A 27,840-nucleotide genomic window follows, 5' to 3' on the forward strand; every position below is an offset into this window, starting at 1 on the left:
CGCATCCAATGTTGCATCTTGACGTGTAACATTTGTCAGTCGTAATCTATTCCACCGAGATTAAAACCACGTTTACATGAAAACTATGAATTAATATTAAGTAGTTCTTTATTCCTTCAAGGCTTAATTTTATATATTTTTAAGAATTGGTTATTGTTATGTTTATTATTTACCAATTCTATTATAGATGGTTGGAAAATTTAATTAAACTGAGAATAAATATTAAGAAACTAGTTTGAAATATTTTATTATTAATCGAAGAATTGAATAAATTATAGCGAATCTGATACAACAGATTGCGTTTATAATTACATATTAATCTCAGTAAGTATATGTTTTTTTTTATAACATCTTTATTAGATACGCTTAGTACAATCTTAATTATTATTATTACAATTAATTTATTACTACTTTTCCTATGTGCTTGGATTAATTAACAAGCAAGACGAGTACGAGAAAATACATCAGTATGTATTCCTCAATTATAAAATTATAATTATTTATTAATTATTAACCTATAGCTATAGTTTACACTAATAATACACACTAAATGTTCACACAAGTTCGTATGGTTTTGTTCGTTTCAATCTCCTGACATCCTGTGCGCTGTCCAGCAGTTGTATTGCTTCCACGTTAGAATGATTTAGTAATCTTCTTTCGTGTTTCAAGGCGAAATCCTGCACAACTTCGCAAATCCATTTGATTTCCAGGTCATCGTGCAGTTCTTCATTGGTTACATAGCGATAGGCATTGGTAATCAATCGAAGAATCTTGTTTTGACAGCGCTGTATGATTAACTGATTTGCATTTTTAGTGCAACCCCATATTTGCACCCCATAGGTCCAAATTGGCTTTATAATTGTATTATAGATCTACCTCTTTGATTTTAGATCAAGTTGAGAGTCTTCCGACTAACCAGTGTAGTTGTTTTATTTTGGTTCTAATGTGTTTTGCTTTTTGTCTAACGTGATGCTTGTAAGTATATGTGAGTGTACTATAAATAATTCGTATTAAATTAATTTAAAAATTTAGCTAGAATTAAAATATGAATTAAAATAACATATTCTAGATGGGTAATCTATAACATTATTCGGTAGTGTGCTATAATATATTCAAATATATTAATATTAATGTCTAAATTGTATTGATGCAAATTTGATTAAATTTTCAGTTAATCATAAAATATCAAAAATATTAATAATTATTGTTTCTAATGGAGAAACATATTTGTTAGCTAAACATACTTTTCAACAAAATACGAAACGCCTGAAAATAATAAAAACATACGTGTCCGATAAAATAATTGCACTTGAGCTCAACTAGACATTCATATACTACATCTTTTTCCCTTCCCTGTAGTTATATATATATATATATATATATATATATATATATATATATATATATAAGATTTTCCGATTTTCAAAATTCTTTTTTTATTCGAAAGAGTGTACTTTCGAGGTGGTTCCATTCGAACTAAGTCAGGATTAAATGGGGTTAAGGGGAAAATTAATGTAATAAAAAATTAAATATAAAATCAGATATATATGCATTTATGCATATATTTGTTATTACTGAACCAATGTAAGGGATGACCGGAAATAGTTCAGTATAAAAACCATATAGTTTGATTTTTAAGCGCTAATCGTATCATATAACAAATCTTAGAAAAATTATACCTGGAGGTTTTGGGTTCGATTTCCGACGGGGGTAAATTTTTTTATTATTCTAGATTGGTTAGAACATATGTCAAATTCCCTAAACTTGATAGCGAACCCCGAAATCTAGAATTCTTATTTTCATTCATTGTCTCTTTATTGCTATTTTTCCTCATACGGGCTGCACCTTTACTTGACCTACCCAATTTGATAATTAATAAAGTAACTGCGTAATTTATTGAGTAAATATCTAACACTAAAGATAGACAAATTTTTAAAAAAATTTAAAAAATTTAACGGACTTCAAAAAATGATAAATACTAAAAAGTAAAAAATAATCATACTTATACTAAATAACAATAAACAAAAACCTTATTTAACATATCTACTACTCGTATTTTCTATCCTACTATATATATACAATATAGTTTATACCTGTATTTTAAAACGTTTTATTTTGTGTTAAAAATCTAAGTATGATTATTAGTTACATTTTAGTGAGTTCCTTATTAAAGTAATTTTTTTTTTAGATATCAAAACAATACAATTTAACAGTTAGGTTGCGTAACTTTGTTTAAATTGATATTTCGCATTTTTACCAACGTATATCAGGAACATCAGTATCATTAAATATTGATAAATAGAATGCAGCACTAATATATAACTTAATAATTAATAATTTTTCTCTCTTCAGTAGTAATTACTGTCGTACAGTAAATCGTCTTTCGAGATGTCTAAATGAGATCTGAAGCTTAGCATTCAACTTATATATAGTTGGGAAACAAAGACAAAATTCATTATTAATCATCATGAAGAAAATTCGATTTTTATTACAGCCACAGGATTTCCTTTAGAAATATAAGAAGTCCCACATTGTTAGTATGTTATTACTTTCAAAATCAAATGGGGCATTAAGCTGGTACTGTAGGAAATAACAGCGTTTCCTGTGTGTTGTTTGTATTCACACGTTCACTCTTCGAAAACCCTCATAAAGTCACGTGTCGCACCAGATAATTTGTGTAAAAGTTTGGCACGTGCCTCTTGATTATTTTTGCTAATAGAGGATGGTTAACGACTATATATAGGATGTGTCGATTTTATACGGTGAATAAAATAAATATTATTTCTTTTGTTATTTAATATTTGTTCCTTTTAATGCCATTATACTAATAATATTGAATTATTATTATAGCAATTATTGTTAACAAGTATTATATACAAGGTATACCACTCGTTAATTCCTTGTCATTATTATAATCAAAAAAATAATAAAAGGTTGTGGAAAAAGTTATTTCGGAATTTCTTGGTGTTTTTCTAAAACCAAGTATATTTTACAAGCCTCTTTTAAGTCAGCTTAACGCCATTTAGAAAGCTTTATACCGATTACAAAACACAATTTTCAAAGAGCTTGAGTGTCGATGAATAAAAAAACTCGAGCTTTTTCTTTATTTTTTGCTTTTAACTGAGAAATTAAATAACAAATTACACGATATTGTTTATAATTATATGGGCCTAACATTTTTTAAAATTTATTTAAAAAAATTGTTTTAACTTCCAAATCACTTAATATTTTTATAAAGTTATAAATAATATTAACATATGGTAAGTTTATATTGATAGTCTTAGGGTAAGTTTACCTTCATGTTGTTCTTTTGGGTAACTGAATTATGACATGTTTTAATGCAATATACTTAGCGGTAGACAAAGTCAAAAAGTATTTACAAAAATATCTGTCAGCAATATTTCTATATTGAATAATATAGAAATTACTAAAAAATTATAATTAAGGTAAAATTCTTAAATTATTGTAATTAGGTGTCTTTAGTATAATTCCTCTACATTCAGATAAGAAATCAGGCATAGATAACACACATAAAAAAACCACTTTAGCTTAATATCAGGCAAATTCGATAACTTTTGTATTTGGTATATAAATATATAGGTCTATAAATTATTTTTAAGGGATTTTATTTTACTTAAAGTATTGTCGATCAATAGCGACTACTTCTTCATAAGAAGTGAAGCACTGTACAGCCCAAACAATACAAAAAATAATAATATAATTTTGTGACATATACACAAAATTAAATTACGAACAAAACAAATCTAATTTGTTGCTCGTACCGACTTGAAATTGATCAGTTGGTGGTAGTTAAAATAATAAGTAGTTGGTCACTGGCCAGTCGGTAGGCTGAGGACTGTGGTTCGGAGCCCACGTTAAACTGCAAGTCTAGTCCAGATAAACCTATAGTTGGTAAAAGGAGACCTTAAAATATATTTTTAAAAACATTGTAAATACATGAATAGGTTTAGGTAGGTATTAAGCTAAATTGTGTGTATATAGTAGAATATAAAATACGTGTAGAAGATATGTTAAATAAGGTTTTTGTTTATTTTTGTTTTTCAAAGTCGGTAGGCTTAATACTGAGGACCGTGGTTCGGAGCCCACGTTAAACCGTAAGTCTAGTCCAGATAAACCTATAGTTGGTAAAAGGAGACCTTAAAATATATTTTTAAAAACATTGTAAATACATGAATAGGTTTAGGTAGGTATTAAGCTAAATTGTGTGTATATAGTAGAATATAAAATACGTGTAGAAGATATGTTAAATAAGGTTTTTGTTTATTTTTATTTTTCAAGTTCGATTGATTATTTTTTAATTTTTAGTGAGTTCCTTATTAATTTCTTGAAGTCGGTTAATTTCTTTTTGTTAAAAATATTTTATACTTATATTTAATGACTGTGTGGAATATTATAAGTGTAACAACTGAAACAAGAGAAAACTGTTTATCTACAATAATATGTTGCAATATTATATTGATTGTTGCGGCCATTTAGTAATTCAGTTAACATTCAAGTCATTCAATTAGAAAAAAGCTTCATTGGATGGATAGAACATAACCTAATACTCATAATAGAATTATTGAAGTGATATCAACGCAATACGCATATTTCTTTCTAATTGTTTACTTATTAATTAAGATCTACTTAATGCAATTACCTTTAAGGTAGAAGGTTCTATAATTTCGTTCTATAGGTTCTAACAGGAAATAATAACTGGAAATATGCGACGTAAACGCAATCGATTGGGAAACAATAATTATTTGAAATTACTTCGGTTGTTACTAGGAATTATAGAAATTATTAGGCCTTTGTATATCTTCATGTATTCTTTCATATTATTGAATTCGTCGTTTCAATTATTCAGTAATAACCTACTGTGATAATAATTTTCTTAATAACGTCTTGGATTTATTTACAAAATTCTCTAAATTAATTAATAGTTTTTATACATCTCCAATAAAATATTTATTTTAAAATTAAAAGAGAATACGTGAAACTTTCTATTTATATAAATAATTCTCATTTTTCTCTACGAGCTTGTTAACTTAATAGTTATGAGTTTATTTTATATAATATTCTATTACATTAAAAAAATTAATTGGCGATAAAAACACGCCAATAAAAATAACGAGTGAAAGTGAAGACGAAAGTAAATAAATAGCTACACATTAAAATGATTTTCATAGTAAGAGTGAAAAGAAAAAAACGTTCAGTATAATATTGTACAAAACCGGTCTTTGGGTAGAAAAAGTTCATTTTTGGAGTCGAGGGTTCGCGACACGTGGCCCCTACACAAAAGCGACATTAAGTCTGCGATAAAATAAGACGGTCGCACGACCGGCAGATGTTTCTTTTATCGAAGAGTGAGGTGAAAGCAAAAAGGGTTTAGGAATAACGAAATAGACCTGCGCTCCAGGTATAAAGAAAGAAATTTGAGATAAATTTACTGTATATGCACCTTATACTGTACCACACTAAGCTGATCCCACCAAATACAGAGCATTAGCTTGCGGTCATAGATTTTAGGCTTTTCTTTGCATGTTGATGCGTGACCAGATGGTTTCATGATTTTTCCACTTTGTGTTATCCATATGAATCCAGTTTCCATCACCAGTAATTACACAATGTAAAACCTACTTTCCAATTTTGCCGTTGAAGAATTATTTCACACATACACCTCTCAATGAGTGTTGGCTTCAACTCTTATAACATAACAAATCAAAGCTTTTGGATCATTCCTATATTTATCAAATGATTGAAAATAGTTTCTTGTGTTACTTCCAGTAATTCTGCATATTCTTCTTGCGTTTTACGCAAATCATTATCGAGTGATGCTTTCAAAATGTTGTCTTCAATGTTTTATAGCTGTTCAGAACGTTGAAACGAGTATTCGCGTATTGAAATCAATGAAACGTTGCCATAAGCTTCAAGGGCATTTCGTATTTGGGTGTTTTTTCTTCAAATAGAACCAAAAAATTATACTTCCCGCAAAAGCGATTTAATCGATATAAATTCAAACATTTTCAACACACTGAAAGAATATGTTCTTCACATTTGTGTCTCACACGACGAAATGACATCTTTTCAAATATAAAGTGAGGCTTCAACAGGAAGATGGTTATAAATGTACCCCTTGCGATTTAATACATTAATCCCGGCTTGTCTTAGGTCAACTAATAAACAAATATTATAAATCCTTATATATATATATATATATATATATATATATATATATATATAAACTTAATATAAACAAAGTATATTTGTGTCTCACACGACGAAATGGCATATTGAACCATATCGATATCAAATATATTATTGAAAATATTTAACATCAATTTATATATTTTTAAAATATTTCAGACAATATGGTTATATTACATGAATCATAGACCATTTGCGCATGCTGTATTAATTTGAACAACTGATAATCAGAAGGTGGTATGTCCGATAAGTACGTTAGAGCGTTGCAATGAAAGCACATGGCTTCAGTTACTCCCTATTGCTGGTCTTTTTTACAACGATAGGTCATTCAATTTATTCAATTTTCAAATATAGGAAAATGTATTGGTTAAATAGAAGAAACATAATTATCAGTATATAATATATTGCTATTATACAAGCAAGTATTGAAATCTATATGACCACATGGAATTCAATGTTTCTCGACAACTAATATAAACACACAACATTTTTCAGAACAAAATTCTGAGATGTATTGTAGGTACATCCAGATACTACATTGACACCTTCATATACTGACTGTCACAAAGGAAATCAAAAGAATCACAAGGAAACATGCGGAGATGCTCCATTCTCCTGTCAATATTGAGGTATTACAACTCTTGGATAATATCAGAACAGAAAACAGACTCTACAAAACCAAACCATTTGTTATCGATGTAGGTCGAACTCCTGGGACTAACCTATGACTTTTACGCTTAGAGTTGTCCTAGTAGATTCACTTTTCATTAAAAGTTGCAATACGTTACAGAACACTCTTCTTTATTTACCTGTCTTTGATCCTTCTGACCGTTCTTCGCCATTAATATCAAAACTGCAACTTTTTAATTGTTGTAACCAAGACAGGCAACCAGTGTATGATAGAGCAGCGTCTTCAAGAGTTTCTAAAAGTATTTGATGGGCTTCTGCAGCAGATTTCTTCAAATCAAACAACAAAAATATTGACTGTCTTTTTGCACTGAATAACTAATAATAATTGAAAATTGCTATCTTATGTAGAGAAATGTTGGAACCATAGAATTTGACATGAAACAATAAAAGAATAACTTCGAGAAATATTTAGAATACAACGTAAACCTAATATATGTTATATATTATTGATACATTCTGGTTTTTTAAATACACATATCTAGCCATTGACCAATATTGACAGAGGTCAATAACTCCTTAAAATTAGGACAGAACTGTTTTTATTAGATATTTTAGTATATGTTAATATTGTTTCATTATCCTTTGAATGTGAATTAATTTTGATGGACAAGGAAAAATACTTCTGAGTATTCATATGAAAAGCAAGCTTTCATCTTTATTGTGGGGTGTTACTTTGCTAAACTGTGTTTTTTAGTTTCAAGAATGTTTAATTACGAAACAGTATTATTTAGAGGAAAGGGCACCATCGTCAATTATAAATTCAGACTTAACGAATCATCATGGATAATAGCTATTGATTGCAAATGATTGCAACTGTTCTAGCTGTGTATTAAAAAAGAAAAAAAACCTTACAAAGTAGTTTTGTAACATGATAATTTTTATCCGATCTCATCAAACACGGACCATAGTGGTTATTACTCCTTTGAATCGAAGTCACACTGTGTAGCCGAATAACAATTCCAATTTTACAACAAAACATCCGAAATAATAAGAATGAAATTTTACGTTCTTGTGTAATTCATATAACTTTCCGATTTTGTATCATAGTTAGTTACATTCTTATTTCTAATATTCACCAATATATACATCTGATAAAAGACACCTTTTAACAATTCTTTCTCCCTCATATACACATTCCGTAGATCTTTTCTGACTCTAGTCGGTTTCTTTGCTTCAGCCGGAGATTTTCCTCTCTTCTGCATATTTTCCTGATACATTAATCCCGGCTTGTCTTAGGTTATCTACTGATATTTCTTCTCCCCGTCCTTGCATGCCATCACCTGCTTTGTGTCCTCCATACTATTTGCCTCCTATGTACTCTTCCACTTATTCAATATTGAAGATTTTTTTAATTACCCTGACTTATCTGAGGTATTTAACTTTTGCTCTTTGTATCTTAGTTTGATCTCTCTTTGACAATACCCAGGTTTCGCAACGCTATATTAGACCAACATCTATATATTGCATTTTACACTTTCATTTTAATTCTGTTTTATATTTCCTTTTTATCATTGAACTTACTATATATGTATATATATATATATATATATATATATATATATATATATATATATATATATATATAAAGTTTAAAGTTTGCTATATATATATATATATATATATATATATATATATATATATATATATATATATATATAGCAAACTTTAAACTCATGATCTTTCCAATTCTAGCATGCATTTCTTATTCTAGTTTCCATTACCCTCGATACCATACCCAGATATTTAAATGCATTCACTTGTTCTTCAATTGTTACACTTTCAATTTGGTTAATTATTTCTTCTGCTTTCTTATCATCATGTCATCATTTCGTTTTCTCTTAGTACTATACTATATTTAGTCCATTTTCTATTTGATATTTTTTATTACCTTATCCATTAATATTTTAAATGAGGTTGGGCTTAAATTTCCGCCTTATCTCAGTTTTGCTTGAATTTTGAAGGTTTTTAATATCGTGTTTTATGAAATAGCATTGAAGTTTATTCTTGGATTATTCTATTATTACTGGTCTTTGTTCTAATAAAACCCAGTTTATTTATCTCTTTACTCTCAATCAAATCAATCAAATGCCTTATATTTTTTCTCTTTATATTTGTCTAAGAAGGTTAAAAGATATGTTCAGCTATATTCTTAGATGTAGTGACAAGCCCTCGATAAGGTATGAAATGACGGCCTTGTTCGTAAACTACAGAGTATACTAAATATTTCGGAATGAATCTGAATACAAAACTTCGCTGGAAGGAACATCTATACAAGAAAAAGGAAAAGAGCTGGAGTTAAAGGAAAATGTATTTGTTAATTGGAACAAAATCTCAATTACCAGTACGTTTACGATTTATAACCCGTAATTATAATATTTTGAAGAATGTTTAGACGTCTGGCAAACGGACAACTTTTGCAGGCTCATTCCGTTACATGTCCGAGCTTCTCTAATAGCATTCTATCTCTATTTAAATAGAATAAAATGACAAGGATAATACTGTCTGACTGTAAAACGAATTTAAAACTTTAGACAGACACATATTGACACTAGTGTCAGTGCTATTTTGAATTAACTATATATATATATATATATATATATATATATATATATATATATATATATATACATTTATAACAGATGACAGATTAATCAGATGTTATGCACATCAGAATACAAGCAGTTGAAAAATAGTAAAACAATTTTTCCTAACATTTGAATACACAGAAAATATATCTATAGTCTATTCAAAGTTACTTTGTACATACAGACTTTGTACATTTCAGCACTTTCCTGTAAGAAAATAGCAATAAATTAGTTATCATGTTGACAAAAATATCACCGAAACATTTCAGGTCGATAAATCTTGAAATATAGCGGGGGTGCCCTCAGATACAAAACATTATACAAAAATCCGAAAACCATTGAAACCGGATGAAGAGAATCAACCATGGAAGCACAAGTCCGCCTCGCATCTGTCCCGACATGTGCTTTCGAAATTCTTTAGGGCCAGGTGCAGCTCTGACCGACGCCCTTTTTCTTGTATGTGGTTTCTTTTAAGGTACCTCATGACACTAACATTCTGCTATAACCCGGCACTTCCATTTAAACTTATAATATTAAAGTAAACTGTAAGCTCAGTCAATATTTTGAAATGTAATTCCACGTCTTATCCATCAATCTTATCCCGCAATATTTTTTGCGGTTACTCAGTATATTTATTGGCAGTTTAACTTCAATAACATATATTTTTTTGTCAATAAACTGATATGACAATCTTATTTTGATATAGAGGTCGTTATTGTATGGACAGTTTTGTTTGTTTTGAGACATATATACAGTTACACAATGTGCAATGTGACTATGATAGGAGAGAGTTGAAATGCAACAAATTAACGTATTATTGATGTTTTTATTATCTTTTCGGTGCTTTGTGAGAATTTGAGCCCTTCACAATGTATTTAGTAATCTCTGACATAAAAATCTGACATATAAATAAAATACAAATTTTTCAGAACAAAGTCCTGAGAAGTGTTGTGGGCGCACCCAAATACTACAGGACTGACTACCTACATCGAGACCTTCAGATACTCACAGTCAGTCTAGAAATCAAGAGAATTGCAAGTGGGCATGAGGAAAGACTCCATTCTCATGAGAATATTGAAATATTGCAACTTTTGGATACCACCAGACTAGGACACAAAAAGTAAACCCTCAGATCTTGTATAGTGTTGTGTAGTGAGGTGCTTCACTACATAGTACAAAACAAAGTCGCCTTTTCTGTCCCTATATCCCTATGTGCGCTTAAATCTTTAAAACTACGCAAGGGATTTTGATGCGGTTTTTTTCAATAGATAGAGTGATTCAAGAGGAAGGTTTATATGTATAATACATGCATAATATACTAAGGCAACATTGCTAATTTTAGAGGTTTCTAACGTGATGTCGTAAATTAACCTATTTTTTAGGCTTATTTAGCAATTAGCAAAAACGCTGCCTAACCCTACGAGTTAGATCAAATTAATGTACTACAGTATTGTACACCATAAAAAGGTCTACAGAAAAGTCCGCGATGGTATATGTTTATCTTTTAGGGATAACCCACATTAACCATTTTTATTGTTTACTTTTTACGTGAGAAAATGGCTTATTTACGAAGCTATTTTAAGCAATACGGCATTAATCCTTATCGAATTAAGTACCTTAAATACAGTGTGCAATTAATATAGATCAATATAGTTCCTTACAGCATGTAAATTAAACAAATATTTTCGGAGATATTACAAATTTAAAATTTGCGTGTAAAAATGTATAATGTAATAAAAATCGTATGAATTTAGATATTCCAAAGATAGCAGGAAATCTTCATAGTAAGTATAGGGGAAGAGGAATTGTTTTACTCCAAATTTAATGCGTGCAGGCCAAGGGCAGTAATGAAGGAACCAAAAATACTGGATCGATTTTAATCATGTTTTTATTGAGTGACATAGGCATATATATTTTATGCCCGTGCAAAGTCGGAGCGGGCCGCTATGTTTTTATATACAACGTTCATATTTTTTCTGTAGTGTATTTAATTTAGTATCAGCATTGCACCCGTGCGAAGCCGGGGCGGGTCGCTAGTATAATATAAAATACAGCAGTGACATGTATAACCATTATTTCAACAAAAACTGAGTAGGGCCGATGGATCCTCCTAGTTATATATCTAGCTTTAAGTCATCATAAAGACAAATTGTAGATTAGACGGAAATGACTGTTAACAATCTAATAATTATATAATAAAAGAAATTATTCTTTAGGAAAATTAGTAACAGCAAATAATTTTTGATCACGAATAAAAACTAGATCATCGTATCAAATCCTACCTGTAAATATCGAAATACAATGGAAGCTTCGACATCGTCCCAATATTCACACGCGCACCAAATGACCCGTGGCACCACTTTCGGTTTCACAACGCAGCGTCGGTTACGAATGGGTTATCACTAAGAATCGTGGAAAATAACTTACGCGTTGTTTCACTCAATGACCGTCCGACAACCCGACATCCGTTTTGTTTAAATTATCGGCGAGGAAAGGAGAGAAAAAAAACCATGAAAAACCGAATCCGTTTATCGGCGATAGGCCTAGCATGAACAACGCGCTTATATGGGACGTAAATAATACTTTATCTTGCAGTTGGCCTCCACTGGCATCGAAAATATATATCAAAATAGCTACTGTCAGAATGAAATGCTGATTCCGATGGAATGGGTCCCCGTTTAAATGCAACCGAATGGCATCGAGCAGGCCATGTGTAAGTGCGTTCGTGATATAATAGTGTTTTTTTTTCTCTTCGTATGGATATGGTCGAATTTATTTTTGTACTGATATAAGGCTAAAGTGACTTTTGTCTCGTATTTTTTTTGTCATATCGGTCGTTAATTTACAAGTAATCTTGTAGTACGGTGAAAAAATTTTTTTTAATTTAAAATAACATGCCACAAACTACAATAAGTTATTAACTATTAACTACAACTAGCTAGTAATTGTTCCTACATATTGTTCTTAAAGTGCAGAACAAGTATAAAAAGACAGATCTAGGACTAAGACTCTAGAAAATGTACAAGTGGCTGTCAACAAAATCTCCAAATGGACTAGAGACTGGGGAATACAGCTTAATAGGTCCAAGTCTACCTATCTTAATTTTAAGTTGCGACAAAACGACGAAAACGTAATTATATCTGATACAATAACATCTCGATGGTAGAAACATCATGTTAGATCAGACGCAAAATCAAACTTTTTTGAAAACAATATTGACAAATTTAAAATATCGAACGAATAGCGAACTTTCAATTTCAGGTTCGTCTTCTTTGTTATCATTTTTTACGGAAATCTAGGAAAATCTAACTTACTATCTAAAGTAGAGCATAACTTACTTTGTCAGTCTTCTCTATTTGCAATAATACTCCAGAAATTAAGAGTAGAATTAAATACCCGAAAGAAATCAAGGAAATTTATTATTTATTACTTAATTATTATATTATTACTAGTCGTTTCCGTCTAACCTACAATTTGTCTTTACGATAATTTAAATTTAGGTATATAACTAGGAGGACCCATCGGACATTTCAGTCTCTGGTGAAATAATATTTATACATGGCACTGTTGTATTTTTTATTATATGCACCTCACTACATACAACAATATACAAGATCTGATGGTTTGATACTTTTGAGTCTGTGTCCTGTTCTGGTGGTATCCAAAAGCTGCAGTACTTCAATATTCTCATGAGAATGGAGTCTTTTCTCATGCCCCCTTATAATTCTCTTGATTTCTTGAGTGACTGTAGGTACCTGAATGTCTCGATGTAGGTAGTCAGTCCTGTAATATTTGGGTGCGCCCACAACACTTTTCAGTACTTTGTTCTGAAAAAATTGTATTTTATTTATGTTACTCTTTGCAGAACATCCCCATAATTGAACTCCGTATGTCCATATAGGTTCCAGTATTTGCCTATATGATAGCAATTTATTATGTACTGATAATTGTGTTTTTCTTCCAATTAGCCAGTACATTTTCCTATATTTCAATTCCAGTTCTTTTTTTTTCTTCTTTATATGTTCCTTAAAGCGTTTTGCATCAAGATTCATTCCGAGATATTTAGCGTTGTTGCTATATGGAATGATAGTATTATTCGTTTGTTGTCTTCCAAGGTTTTAGGATCGTTATATTTTCCGCCATCTTCCAAATGTCTGGGACATATTTTAATCTAAATGCTGTATTGATCAAGTTGGTGAATTTTTTAATTCCCTTTCTTGGTAGTTTTTGCAGTAATGTTCTTAAATCGTTAATCGTGGTGATTGTCTGGGGTTAATGTCAGTTTTAGTAACTTTGGTTAGCTCTTTCGGCGTGACTAATTCAATCATCGAATTTTCAGCTTCTATGTCCAGTAAATTATATTCAATATTAGTTTCGTTCGGTTTGAAATTTTTTTCTAGATATTCAGCAAATGCTTCTGTTTTTTGGTGATTTTCACGTGCCCAATTCCTATATAGTTCTCTTATAGATGTACTGAGCGCTTTATCATGTGTTAAATTTCTCAGATAGTCATTTATGATTTTGTTTTTAATTTCAAGTATTTCTCTTTTCAGTCTTTGGGTTATATTGTTTAAACTGTTTTTATTTTCAGGTATTCTGTTTTGTTGCCATTTTTTTCGTAATTTTTGGTTTTTAGCTACCATTTCCTTCACCTGGTTTGGATTATTAGTTCCTTTAATTGTACATTTAGTTTCTGGAGTATATCTACTACGAATTTTTCTGCTTCACAATTTAGTTGTTCAGTTGTCTTGAGGGGTACATTTAGATGAATTCGTTGTTCAATTCTTCAAATCAAGGAAATGATAGCTGAAAATACAAATTTTTCAGAACAAAGTCCTGAGAAGTGTTGTGGGCGCACCCAAGTACTATAGGACTGACTACCTACATCGAGACCTTACGCTACGAACAAAATAGAACGTCTGAAATAAAAATTAAATAGTATAATTCAAAATATTAAAAGGGAAATACCGCAAAATAAAAACAAATCCATAAATAACTATCTGAGAAATCAAACAGAAGAGAAGAAAATAGACTATTCTCTATGGAAAACCAATAAAAATGAAACAAAATTAATATTTACTAAAATTTAAGGGACATGGAATGTCATAATAGTCACGTCGAAAAAAGTAACCAAAGTTGACAATAATCCAAAGATATCATCTGGCTATGACTTAATATCAGGACAATATCTGCAATTAAACTACCAAGAAATGGAATTATAAAACTCTTTAACTTGATTAATGCATAATATCTAATAAAACCTAATAAATAGACACCATTTTGGTTTTATTAACAAACATTCAAAAATTGACTGGGTTCATAGTATAAGAGATGTAATTGAAAAAGCCTATAACGGTAGAAAAATACGTTCAGCCTATATTCTTAGATGTAGCACAAGCCTTGAGTAAGGTAAAGGCATTGTTCATAAGCTACAGGAAATATTACGAAAACAACACATTGAATTATTAAAATCATAATATATAGAGCCGAACAAGATTACTATTCTACAGCAAAAGAAGCTGAAGCAGATGTATCACAAGGAATTGTAATGGGGCTAATTCTTTACCTATATTACACATATGATATACCAATTGAACAATATCTCCGTGGCTACCGATAACACTGCGATTCTTGCTATTAGAGACAATAGCGAAGAAGCCACACGAAAATTACAAGCAAGTGGATTTATAAATAATTGTACCCAAAGCTAGAATATTACAATTAACGAAAGTAAATCTACGTATATGCGCAGTTCACGTATAATCAGATCGCACAAGCATCAATAACAATAAATAATAAAATTATTACATGTAGCAACAACGCTAAGTATCTCGAAATGAATCTTGATGCAAAACTTCGCTAGAATGAAGATATAAAACAAAAGGAAAAACCTGGAGCTAAAATATAGGAAAATGTATTGGTTAATTGAAAGAAAATCACAATTATCAGTTCAACAACAAGACCTGGAGCTAAAATATAGGATTTGCCGCACGAAATTCTAATTTTCTTTTATATTGACCGTGACAACAACATACTTTTTTTATTACTTTTAACTGTACCACAATCTGCCCCGAGTATTTGTTATGTTTATGTTATATATATAAATGACATGTAAAAAATCACTTCATTAATTAATTAATATTATTTCAAAGCTTATTCTAAAGTCTATATATTTCCAATAATCATATCGGATAGTGTTAGACGTTTTAGTCTACACACTTCAGTGTCACTTCGCATATTTAGCTGATTAGCAAGTAAATTGAGATGCACTGACACTCTTTCGAAGTACTTGAGACAAACACGTTGAATTACACTCGTTATTGGTTCTAGAGGAATATGGCGTTGTATCACTTCATTTCAAAAATAGTACGGAGCATCGACAATGGCACGCAACACTTTATTTTGGAACCGTGGCATGATGAACATATTAAACTTGCTAGCGGTTTCCCATAGTTGGATTCCATATGACCAAATAGGCTTGAGTATAGATTTTTACAATAATATCTATAAGCCAATACATTTGGTGGAGTTGATGGAGTTGTCCAAGTTGTTTCCGTTAGGCGAGTAAGAAAATGCTAATGTAAATAAAATAATGAAAGAAAAATAACTTAAGAAATATATTTTATTTTAACATTATAGTATATCTAATGCTAACCTAATGCCATAATAAGTTGTAGGTTAGCGTTGTTTTATTATATGACATATTACAACGGTGTCGACCAATATTACCACAAATCGAAATTTTATAGACTGATTACATTCTCACACTAGATTCTGTCTCTTTTTAACTACAGCTCTTCTAATTTATAAAATGAGAGAGCAATATACACCGAGTTTAAAAGGGATTTTACGTTTTTTAAACTGAATTTGGCAATACGTTCGACGGTGTTGATGACGTGCAAGGGCTGTTTTATTGGAATGATTATATTATATAGATTATGTGTGATAGACTATCGACCAATATAAGTTATTTTTTTATTTTTTATTATACTAGCGACCCGCCCCGGCTTCGCACGGGTGCAATGCTGATACTAAATTAAATACACTACAGAAAAAATATGAACGTTGTATATAAAAACATAGCGGCCCGCTCCGACTTTGCACGGGCATAAAATATATATGCCTATGTCACTCAATGAAAACATGATTAAAATCGATCCAGTATTTTTGGTTCATTCATTACTGCCCTTGGCCTGCACGCATTAAATTTGGAGTAAAACAATTCCTCTTCCCCTATACTTACTATGAAGATTTCCTGCTATCTTTGGAATATCTAAATTCATACAATTTTTATTACATTACACATTTTTAAACGCAAATTTTAAATTTGTAATATCTCCGAAAATATTTGTTTAATTTACATGCTGTAAGGAACCATATTGATCTATATTAATTGCACACTGTATTTAAGGTACTTAATTCGATAAGGATTAATGCCGTATTGCTTAAAATAGCTTCGTAAATAAGCCATTTTCTCACGTAAAAAGTAAACAATAAAAATGGTTAATGTGGGTTATCCCTAAAAGATAAACATATACCATCGCGGACTTTTTTGTAGACCTTTTTATGGTGTACAATACTGTAGTACATTAATTTGATCTAACTCGTAGGGTTAGGCAGCGTTTTTGCTAATTGCTAAATAAGCCTAAAAAAATAGGTTAATTTACGACATCACGTTAGAAACCTCTAAAATTAGCAATGTTGCCTTAGTATATTATGCATGTATTATACATATAAACCTTCCTCTTGAATCACTCTATCTATTGAAAGAAACCGCATCAAAATCCGTTGCGTAGTTTTAAAGATTTAAGCGCACATAGGGATATAGGGACAGAAAAGGCGACTTTGTTTTATACTATGTAGTGATATATCGTACAATAATAATGTTGTTTTGATCCAACCATATGGATTATTCGTTGTACCTATGAATAGTTAATGATTGTTTCATCAACTTCCTGCAGACGACGGTAATGCACAGGTGAGGTCAGCGAAGTGAGGAACTTCTTTTTAAACTAAAACGCGGAGTGGAACGCCACATGACGATAGCCATCTATATACGAGCGACCGTAACCAAAGTATAGCACATGGCGTTGTTGGAATTAATTTGAAAAATAATAAGCGGCACATTTAACATATACTGTGAGGTGCGTGAGAAATAAATGTACGACCAGACAGACCCGATTACTAGGAAAGAAATGGGGTGAAGAAGGTAATTAATGGATACCAGGACGGATACGTTTATTGAATGGAACATTAGTGAGAGAATAATTTAGAAATTTAATGGAAGACATATTACGTGCTTTCATGTATAAGTGATAAACGACCTTCATTAATGGAAATGCAAAGAATCAATGTAAACAAGTAAACAAGTTACATAACAAGTCAATTGAAAAGTCTTCGGCCTACCATAGTAAAACACATTTTTTTGGCAATATTGGTTTTCTTATTATTCAACATAATTCCCTTCAAGGCTGATACACTGATTATAGCGATCCTCCAGCTTTTCGATACCACTTTTGTAGTATGATTTATCTTTTGCTTCAAAATAGGCCCCAGTGTCGGCGATCACCTCTTCATTCGATGAACATTTCTTCCCAGCGAGCATTCTTTTTAGATCTGAGAACAGGAAATAGTCGCTGGGGGCCAGGTCTGGAGAATACGGTGGCTGAACAATTTGAAGCCCTATTCATGGATTTTTGCCATCGTTTCCACTGATTTGTGACACGGTGCATTGTCTTGGTGAAGCAGCACTTTCTTTTCCTTCAAATGCAGCCGTTTTTCGGCAATTTCGACCTTCAAATGGTCCAATAGCGTTATGTAACAGTCGCTGTTGATGGTCCTCCATTTTTCAAGGTAGTCAATGAAAATTATTACATGAGCATCTCAAAATACAGACGCCATAACCTTGCCAGCCGACTCTTGCGTTTTCCCACGCTTTGGAGCGGGTTCATCGTGTGTGCAGTTCACTCGGATGACTGTCGATTGGACTTCGGGGTGAAATGATGCAGCCATGTGTCATCCATTGTCACATATCGACGCAAAAACTCGGGTATAGTACGCTTGATCATCTTCAAACAGTGTTCCGAATCATCAACTCGTGGTTGTTTTTGGTCTAAAGTGAGCACGCGCGGCACCCACTGTGTAGAGAGTTTTCTCATACCCAAATATTAGTGAATGATATGATGTACACATTCAGTTGATATCTTTAGAGTGTCTGGCACTTTATTATCGTTGGTGGTCCATTAAGTGGATTCACGCACCACATGATATTTACAATTTGTAATATTAATTGCTATGAATAATTAATTTCCTTTATCATGGGTTATAAATCGTGAACCTGAAGCTACGGGTTTAACATTAAAGTGTCCTCCAATAATAAACCTTGAGCCCAATTTTGAAAATAAATCTCTATATTATTATTTAGTGATACCATTTTATGTCTTGGTGGACAGTATATAGCGCCGGTATTTATTTCTGCGCAGGTATTTTCAGTGATAGTTATAGTAGCATGTATTTCTTCTTTTTAATCTCATCTTGTTGGAAAACTCCGTATTTAATACTAGAGCTCTACCGTCTGGAAGAAATTCGCTAGGATGTAGTGTCCAGCAGACATTATAAACTCGTATTTTAATATTTTTTATATTTTTTGGAAAAACGAGTCTCTATGTGAGTTGCTGTCAGAAATAGTTTTATTTCCCGAATCCACTGATTTAGACTAACTGCGTGGAAAATATCTTGATCATTATATATTGTCTACCAACTTTTCTCACTTTTTTAAAATGAAAAAATAGTCAGATGTTGTTTTCGTCTAACCTATATGCAGACGAGTTATCGGAGTTTAATGTAAAACTGATTAAACCCATGCTGCAAACATAGCTGCACTTCCAAAAATCTCGACCCACAAATAAAAAATGGTTTTGTTTAATATATATATGTTCTTTTAATTTAGTTATCGTTTATATAAATGGAAATGCAAATATTCCTTTCTACAAAATCGCAAAAATAATCTATTAGTTGCCTTAGAAGTCGGTCCAAAATAAGATTGAATGTAGGTCATTATGACCTCGAATTTATTGCCAATTGCAATTTGTAAATGCGCTTGTATTATATCAGATTGTATTTTCCTCTCTCATTTCATCCTAACTGAAAAGAGATACGATGCTGACGAGTCCGATCAGGTCTGTTCAATGCAACCTAATCAGTCTATAAAATTCGTCAGGTTGTCAAATGTACTGAAAATTCTTCAAAATATTAGTGACAATAATTAGAACGTTGTTTTAGCGCTTTGCATGTTTTGACAAATCTCAAATCACCGCTTGATATTTGTGATTACCATTGGCGAAAATCCTAAAGTCAAATGCGTTAGAGAGTTTTGTGTTGATACTATTTAATTGTAACTGTTACGTTGCCGGGGTTTTTATTGGGTTTATTTTTAGTGTGTAAAATATGCTTTGGGTATCAAATAATTTATTTTGTTAAATTCAGAGTTATGACGTATCGAGAGCACTAAGAAGTAACTAATTTCCATGCTGTAGGCCATTGTTTGTTTAAAAATCGGATTGATCGAATCTGATATCATAGATAGCCATGGAAAACATTTTCCAAAAGTTATGGTACCGTAACAATGTCTCTGAAATAAAGTATGTTTGGTAAATAAAAGGTTTTAGTTCAAACAAGCTCTATCGCTCTAGATTACCGTTAGAGATACTTACCGTATAATAATTATCATGTTAGAAATTGCGATTAATCAGTTTAATCAGAAATTAAAACAAATGAATTTTTTTTATGTCAAGAATTTCTAAATATCCAATTATATTCTAGCAAAGCAGTATTTAGGGCATCTGTTATTTTTATACTTTAAACAAAATTTTCGACAAAAACTATCATTTACTTGTTGAAAACAGATAAAAAATAAATTAAAATAATATATTTTCCAGTTTCAACTGTCAATGTTTGTCGTGTCAATGTCATGTTGATGTCGTTGCTATTAGCATAAATGTGACATAAAAATTATTCAATATTAATCAATCATCGTCTAACATAGCCCATTTTAAATCATCGCTGTAGTAAAGAAATATACTGGGCACATAAAAATTTTGCGGAAGACCAACTTCGGTAAAAATATCTCTTTCGTCGGGGATATTATTTTCGTCTAATGTTTTACTCATATCTATATTTTTGTCTATATATCTGCAACAGCTCTGACATTGAGAACTGTAAATCCAATAGTATAACTTACCGCCAAACATAACTGTCAGCGTCGCTATTAAACAATTGATATCTTTCCATTATTCTATGAAAGGTGTCTTCACAACACACATTTATTGTCACCTCTGACAGTGTCAACATATTTATTATTCTTAACGGTCGTACCCTTTTACTCAGTAATCCTACTTGGTATCTAAAATGTTAATTTATTTTTTGCTACATTTCTAACACCAAAAAAATATATAGTTCACTTTTCATCTTTCCACCATGGAAGTTTCTCTAATGGCCTCCATGAAGTTGCAGGTACTATAAAACTTACATCAGGCAAAGGACCATGTGGACAATACGGTACTCTTACGCCTGTCTCTGGATGGATATAATGTTGAATATCGCCTGTTTTTGGATCAAACCAATGACCTATATCCTTGCCCGCCATTGCTAACAATGGTTTAATGCAACGCTGTCCATCATATTGTTTGATTAATTCACTAATATCGAATACTTTGCCTAAAAATGAGACCCAACAATTGCTTGGTGTGTTATGAATTACTACTTCAAAAGGTGCAAATATTGGCCATTTGCGTGTTTGCTTTTCCATGTTATATCTCTATAAAAAATTATACAAATAAAGTTAAATAAAAATTTGACAAATTGATTTGTTATGCATGTGGTGACATCTATACAATAGACCTATTACTATGAAATAATTGGTCGTCGCCGGGAGAGAGCCCTGTTTGGATAAAATGCTTAAAGAAATCAAATATGTCAATGTACTTTTAAATTATATATGTATAAATTTATATATATTATAATTTCTGTTTTATTCAAAATAAAATATTGATTATTCCTCTTCAAAAATTATAAAATATAACATCTGGCAGCGTCGCTTTCTAATGACATTTTTGACGTTGGTTTTTAAGGTTAAGTGTTTTTTCGTTATGTTTATTTCTTGGGTATTCTTAAAACACACACAAAGTTACTGATATTCGTTTAGAAACGAGGTAAGCTATTTTGATTTAATAGGCTTTATATGCTTATATAATTATAATATTATCGTAAGATTTATTATCGCTTTTTTAGCAAAAATGGCAAAACATCACCCGGATCTCATTTTTTGCCGAAAACAACCTGGAGTAGCCATAGGCCGTCTATGCGAAAAGTGCGATGGCAAATGTGTTATATGTGACTCTTACGTGAGACCTTCTACTCTTGTGAGAATTTGTGACGAATGTAACTATGGATCATACCAAGGAAGATGTGTTATTTGTGGCGGCCCTGGTGTTTCAGATGCTTATTACTGCAAAGAATGTACAATACAGGAGAAAGATCGGGACGGGTGCCCGAAAATTGTTAATCTCGGTAGTTCAAAGACTGATTTATTCTATGAACTCAAGAAGTATGGGTTTAAAAGACGATAATCTCTATTTTAAGATTATTTTGAGAAATAAACAAAGTTAAATAAAAGTGAATTGATAAATGTGAATAAAAAAAAGGATCGTATTTCAGTTCTACAAAAAGTATAGTAATAGTCATAATATTTTTAATTATTTAGCAATTTGTAGTAATTAATATTTTGATATTAATATTTTTACAAAAGTCTTTTGTTTTAAAGAATAAAATGATAAATAATGGAATAAGAACACTTAAGTAACAAACTATCTATATGTAAAAAATTAAATTAGTATTAAATGGTTCTGAAAAACTTTAATAACAATCAAAGTCTATATCATTTGATAGTCAAGAAAATTTCATTTATGTTTATATCAATATGCCTTTAATTAGCTGTGCTTATACTTGTTTATATCAAAGAATTCAATATTTATATCCATTTGATTGTTTCCAGGTATATGTATTAATAAAAAATAAAACAATATATCCTCACTTATATTAAATTGTATGTCAATATATTTATTGAATAAAATTTAGTATGATTTAAACTTGTAACACTTATTTCGCAGTAGAATGTTATAACTAAATTTTTTTTTTCAATATTCACAGTCAGCTTTATTGTCATGGGACAGTATATGCAGATAAGTTATTTTAGGAATAATAGCCTTAAATGTTTGATTAAGATAATTAAATAGAACTTTTATATTAAATAAAATTACAATTAGATCAAATGTTGCAGTATATTTGTTTTACGTTTTTTAAACAATTATTTAATTATATTTCTAATTACTGTGTATAAAATGTAATAATTGGCAACGTCGCTATTTAATTTTTGGCGGAAGAATTTTGAGATAACCTATATTTAGATTTTTGTTTTGATAGTGGAAAGTGTACAAACATTTGGGGAGATATTTACGAATAAAGGTTTGTAATAAAGTTTTTATTTATAATGGTTTTCATATATGTTTAATGGAAAGTTATACTCTTAATACAATTTTAGATGGCAAAACATCATCCCGATCTAATTTTTTGTCGAAAACAACCGGGAGTGGCCATAGGTCGCCTGTGTGAAAAGTGTGATGGCAAATGTGTCATTTGTGACTCTTATGTGAGACCTTCTACTCTTGTGAGAATTTGTGACGAGTGTAACTATGGATCGTACCAAGGAAGATGTGTTATTTGTGGCGGCCCTGGTGTTTCAGATGCTTATTACTGCAAAGAATGTACAATACAGGAGAAGGATCGGGACGGATGTCCGAAAATTGTTAATCTCGGTAGCTCAAAGACAGATCTATTTTATGAACTCAAAAAGTATGGGTTTAAAAGACGTTAATCTGTGTTTTAAGATAATTTATGGAATATACTAAGCTCAAATGGATTTATAAATATATAATTGGTACTTAAAGGTAAATTTCTTTCTTATTTCCTTCAAAAAAGTTAAACAGTAATAATATAGAACAGTATTTTAATTTATTTCATTGATAGCATATTCTATATTGTATAAAGCTTTTATGTTAAAAAAACATATAACATAAGGTAAAAAATATATTTTAAGTAGTAAAACAAAAATCACAAAAATATATAATCTTACTTAGTATGGAAACAATTTTTTTAGTATCTAAATACTTAAAGTAACAATTGGTGATAAACAAAAAAATTAACAAATTATCTACATATAAAAAAACTTCAACCAAAATAATTATTACTAAAATTTTGCGCATATAATTGGAAAACTTATTATTAAGTATTAATTAGAATAAAAATTTCTTCTTTTTCTTCTTTTCTGCACTCGACTCAGTTTCATCTACATCTTTGTCAATATCAGCTTTATAATCCTTTTCTTTTTCTTTGTGCTTGTGTAGACTTGGTATGATTTTCTTTATTTTCTTCAATTTCTTTTTCTTTTCCTTTTTTTCTTCAAAGCTGGGTTGATCTTTGTCACCATCTCTTTTCATGCTGTATAAATTTAGCTGACTACTTATACTGTTGTCTTCTTCAGCTTCCCTTACTCTATCCATTTCAAGACACTCAATGATTTCGTTTCTTCTCTCTACTATTTCTACTAATCTAAAAATATTTAAGAAAAATCAAGATGTGTAACTTTCTGAAAATATTTGCGGAAAACTTACCTATTAATTAGGACTTCTTCTTTTGCCTTATCTGAATCAGTTTTATTTGCCTCAGGCTGCATCATTAAACAACGAATTTGATACTCAACATCCGCATACTCTTCTTCCAGTCTTTGTTGCCGTCTCCTGTAAGTCATTATATATGTTAATCAATAAATTCATTTTGGAATAAAATTAACAACAAAAGATTGATATTAATTTGGTAACACTTACAAATACATCAGTTCTGCTTGTCTCCTGAACAGTTCGTTCTTTTCATTTACCAGTTCAAAGAGTTGTAATATTAGATCTTCAACTTCAATGGGTACATCATCTGAGATTCAGGATTGTTAAATAAATATGTCATTATTAAAGATATAACTATTTATACCTGTTGCAGAACTTTCTGTACCCTCACATTTTTCTCGAATAATTTGTTCAAGACGTACACCTTGTTTCTCTAATCCTTGTTGCTGTATTTCAATTGTGTCTAATTCTCTCCTGATCTCAGACATGGGAAGCGTTTTAACAATTCGTCTTTGTGGTATTGGTCTCGATGGGGCTTGACCTTTTTTCCTCTTCCACCTACCTAGAGTACTCTTATTTGGTACAGACAAATTGCTATCTGTATCATTATCATCTAAAAATCCAATAACGTATTACTAAAAATATAATTCCGTGGCCGAATGGTGTACATACTATTTTCATTGCTGAGATTGAGACTTTGGCGATTTCGGTTCTCTTCATCTTTCGTATTTTTATCTTTGGAAATATCTTCGTTTTCTGCAACATTTGTTAAGGAGTCGTGCGAATAAATTGGAGATATTTCATTAGTTAATCTATCAGAAACTTCTTTGGGATCATGGGCTGGCGTTGAAGCGTTTGGTGGAAGCGGGGCACGTTTGGTTTTTCTGCTACGAATTGTGCCAGATAGATTAGGAGAATGTACCTAAAAAAATAACACACATTTAACAGAGTGCACGGCTTTCATACTTTTAGAACTTACGACACTAGGATTTGGACTTGCTGTAACACTACTGGAAGCTGAATGATCAGTTCTAAAAGGCATTGGTGGTCGCGGCGCTGGTTTCTTCTTCCTCGCGCTACCCATATTACTACCGCTTGAAATCGAAGAATTCGAGCCTCCATGACTACCTCTACTTGCAACTGATAGAGCATCTCTAGATTTTGCTTCTGGAAGACTGGAAATAGTGGATCTGTAAATAAGACACAAAATTAGTTCTGTTACAAAAGTTCTTACGATTACCTACAAACTGGAAGAATATGCAGAATCTTTACTAGTAATGGATATGGTATCAACAATCTTAAGATCTTTTGGCATGGTTGACGAACCCGAAGTTCTCGTTACGCGATATTTTAACATTTTAGGACTTACAATAGGGAAATAAACAAGAAGTTTTTAATTGTGGTAGAATGCCTCGGAAACTGTGGAGCTTCTATAAACGTTTATTCATTATCACAGAACAATCGTTTTAAAATGCTATTAGTTCTGATTGTTTAAGTATCAAAAAAGAAAATTAATGCTTTGGACAGTAGCTTTACCTCCCACGAGAAATGTTTGCTTAATTTGCATAATGAATTCAGATGATAAGTACAACAGATTTAAATATTTTGTAGATAACGTTAAGTAGTTATGTCAAATAAGGAATAACAAACGGTGACTATAAACTTGTAAGGAAAGTACTCACGTGAATGATTTTTCTAACAATTATTTTTGAAATACATATTTTATTAAAATTTTATTTAAATAATGGTTTATAGATTTGGTGGGCTGATAATGTGCCATAATTAATATGGATAATTAATATATATTGACAAACAAGGAAAGTAGAGAAATTGACATAATAATATCTATTTTAGTATTTGATTGACTTCAGTGTGACGAAAAATTACATAATTACGAACATATAGAATATGCTTGAAGCATGTAATTTTAATAGCAAATTTGCAAACACTTTAGGTAATAGCTGATTATGAAAAGCTTTCCGAAACAAGTAAGTGCCCATTAAAATATACTTAATGAACCGGTCACAAACCGTCACACCGTACCGACACGTTTTACACCCACCCAACGTACGTACGGTTCGCATCTACAAACACATCGCGATATATTTTATACAACACTCCCGCTTCCCGGCTTCGGTGAATTTGATAAGCGACTATGTGAACGGCACGAGCACCTGGGGGAACGTTTCCGAAACAATACTAGACAAAGACGTACCGTTGGAGCATAAAAATGAGTTCAGTGACACGAGCAATTAAAACAGAAAACGGAAAGAAGGGCCGTCTATGCGCGGTGTAACAGGTACGAGCGCGTAGTGGAAGCTACTTTTGCTTAATTTATTTCGGTGAGGCGCGTTGTGTTTTCGCCACAATGTCGAGACTACTAATGTCGGACATTTGGTACCGTTTTTAGTTGCAATTGAACCGAACCTCAGGTCAGCGTGGGCTCCTTCTTCGTGCGTTTTTTTCCGGCCTTTATGTGCAACTGTCGTCGTGTAATGATCGGTTTTGTAATAGGGCAGTGTGGGAAATATACGTTTTCATATCGACGGCATGTTTAATGAGACGTAATTAGTAATAGCGGTGTTTTTTTGATGCCAACTTAGTCATTTCACCTACAGTCGGTAACAGGTTGATTGGAAAATTATATATTTAGACTATTGATAAAATATGGCGTTTAAAAGAGTTCACTAAATGTTTCCTTATTAATTTGAATATATAGGGTGTTTTTTTTGAAGAAATATAGATATTTAAAATGGAATAAAACAAAAATTATATAAATTTGTAAGAAATTAACTTTAATATTTTGCCCTTTAGAGTTCCAATATGATTTCTAACATACAGCTGTTGCGGCTAGATCATTATTCGTTTTATTATTCATTGGCTATTGACATTAATTCAATAATTAATTTATAAATTCATTAATTTTCATAATATTAGAAAATGATGTTACGACAATTGGGTGATACGGGTGAGTCTTTTATAAACCAACTTGCGATTAGGAATAAATCGAACAGGAAAACTGCTTCAAATGTAAATAAATGTTTCATTACGGATTTAATTGATGAGTGCCTTCTCTTGTCTCGCCTAGATATTTAAAGTGAACTTTTAAGTTTGATTTCTGATACATATCGTACCGGTATGAGTACGATCGAGGTTAGTACTGTTTTTCAAGTTCTTTTACTTTCCGCCAAATACTTTCTATCCTTTAAATTTTATGCTGTTAGCTTTTTAATCCTTTATCCATTCTCGTTTTCTATTTAGATTCTTTTTTTCATATGAATATATTTGAAGTGTTTTGATTATTTCTGAAAATGTTTATGGAAATATTGATATTTCGCTTTAATAGGTCGTTATTTTTGACATCTTTATTCATTTGATATTGACTTATAATATTTATTTATAATAATTTATTCCATTATTGAAAAAAAAACTTTATGAAAAGATTAACTATTTATAAATAATTAATAACCAGGAATTAAGTCCTATCAGTATCATCTATTAGCCGTTTTTTGATATTACAAACGTGTCAAATATTAAATTTGAATTGTGGGCTGATATTATAAGTTTAAGGATAAAAAATCGATCAAGATGATGCACATGTTTATAGCTCAAGCAGCGAAGTTTTC

At 31.0% G+C, this 27,840-nt stretch overlaps 5 protein-coding genes across 7 annotated transcripts in view; 2 read left to right on the top strand and 3 right to left on the bottom strand.

Annotated features, from left to right (window-relative positions):
- Traf4 (TNF receptor associated factor 4) overlaps positions 1-11,916 on the bottom strand; it is a 205,508-nt gene extending 193,592 nt beyond the window's left edge. The window contains exon 1 of the mRNA XM_076393888.1: positions 11,765-11,916. Coding sequence (XP_076250003.1) covers positions 11,765-11,799 — 35 coding nt within the window. The 5' untranslated portion in view covers positions 11,800-11,916. The remainder of the gene's footprint in view (positions 1-11,764) is intronic.
- Positions 11,917-20,418: 8,502 nt separating this feature from the next.
- On the bottom strand, positions 20,419-21,325 carry LOC143190472 (cytochrome b5 domain-containing protein 1). The gene is made up of 3 exons (XM_076394775.1): positions 20,942-21,325; positions 20,722-20,883; positions 20,419-20,672 (listed from the first exon to the last, which is right to left on the bottom strand). The coding sequence occupies exons 1-3, from the start codon at positions 21,286-21,288 to the stop codon at positions 20,507-20,509; spliced, it is 675 nt and encodes a 224-aa protein (XP_076250890.1). The 5' UTR covers positions 21,289-21,325; the 3' UTR covers positions 20,419-20,506.
- Positions 21,326-21,597: 272 nt separating this feature from the next.
- LOC143189906 (PHD finger-like domain-containing protein 5A) lies at positions 21,598-22,627 on the top strand. Its single transcript, XM_076393899.1, has 2 exons — positions 21,598-21,691; positions 21,771-22,627. The coding sequence occupies exon 2, from the start codon at positions 21,776-21,778 to the stop codon at positions 22,106-22,108; it is 333 nt and encodes a 110-aa protein (XP_076250014.1). The 5' UTR covers positions 21,598-21,691; positions 21,771-21,775; the 3' UTR covers positions 22,109-22,627.
- Positions 22,628-22,862: 235 nt separating this feature from the next.
- Positions 22,863-23,490, top strand: LOC143189907 (PHD finger-like domain-containing protein 5A). The gene is made up of 2 exons (XM_076393900.1): positions 22,863-23,003; positions 23,080-23,490. The coding sequence occupies exon 2, from the start codon at positions 23,080-23,082 to the stop codon at positions 23,410-23,412; it is 333 nt and encodes a 110-aa protein (XP_076250015.1). The 5' UTR covers positions 22,863-23,003; the 3' UTR covers positions 23,413-23,490.
- A 121-nt stretch (positions 23,491-23,611) lies between these two features.
- MICAL-like (protein) overlaps positions 23,612-27,840 on the bottom strand; it is a 168,282-nt gene continuing 164,053 nt past the window's right edge. For all 3 annotated transcript variants that reach the window (XM_076393896.1, XM_076393895.1, XM_076393897.1), the window contains 6 exons: positions 25,194-25,404; positions 24,887-25,136; positions 24,579-24,827; positions 24,422-24,521; positions 24,209-24,334; positions 23,612-24,146 (listed from right to left, as the gene is read on the bottom strand). In XM_076393896.1, coding sequence (XP_076250011.1) covers positions 23,831-24,146; positions 24,209-24,334; positions 24,422-24,521; positions 24,579-24,827; positions 24,887-25,136; positions 25,194-25,404 — 1,252 coding nt within the window. In that variant the 3' untranslated portion in view covers positions 23,612-23,830. The remainder of the gene's footprint in view (positions 24,147-24,208; positions 24,335-24,421; positions 24,522-24,578; positions 24,828-24,886; positions 25,137-25,193; positions 25,405-27,840) is intronic.

The sequence above is a fragment of the Rhynchophorus ferrugineus genome, unplaced genomic scaffold (genome assembly GCF_030347505.1).
Source record: "Rhynchophorus ferrugineus isolate W39M unplaced genomic scaffold, kcgeb_rfMv2 rfM2, whole genome shotgun sequence".
Lineage (NCBI taxonomy): Eukaryota > Metazoa > Arthropoda > Insecta > Coleoptera > Curculionidae > Rhynchophorus > Rhynchophorus ferrugineus.

Excerpts from the sequence above, each read along its gene's own strand:
- LOC143190472 (XM_076394775.1), bottom strand. The coding sequence starts at position 21,288 with ATGGAAAAGCAAACACGCAAATGGCCAATATTTGCACCTTTTGAAGTA. Across the intron at positions 20,884-20,941 it reads CCATGGTGGAAAGATGAAAA|ATACCAAGTAGGATTACTGA; the intron begins GTGAACTATATA and ends TTAACATTTTAG. Across the intron at positions 20,673-20,721 it reads GCTGACAGTTATGTTTGGCG|ATATATAGACAAAAATATAG; the intron begins GTAAGTTATACT and ends GAGCTGTTGCAG.
- LOC143189906 (XM_076393899.1), top strand. The coding sequence starts at position 21,776 with ATGGCAAAACATCACCCGGATCTCATTTTTTGCCGAAAACAACCTGGA.
- LOC143189907 (XM_076393900.1), top strand. The coding sequence starts at position 23,080 with ATGGCAAAACATCATCCCGATCTAATTTTTTGTCGAAAACAACCGGGA.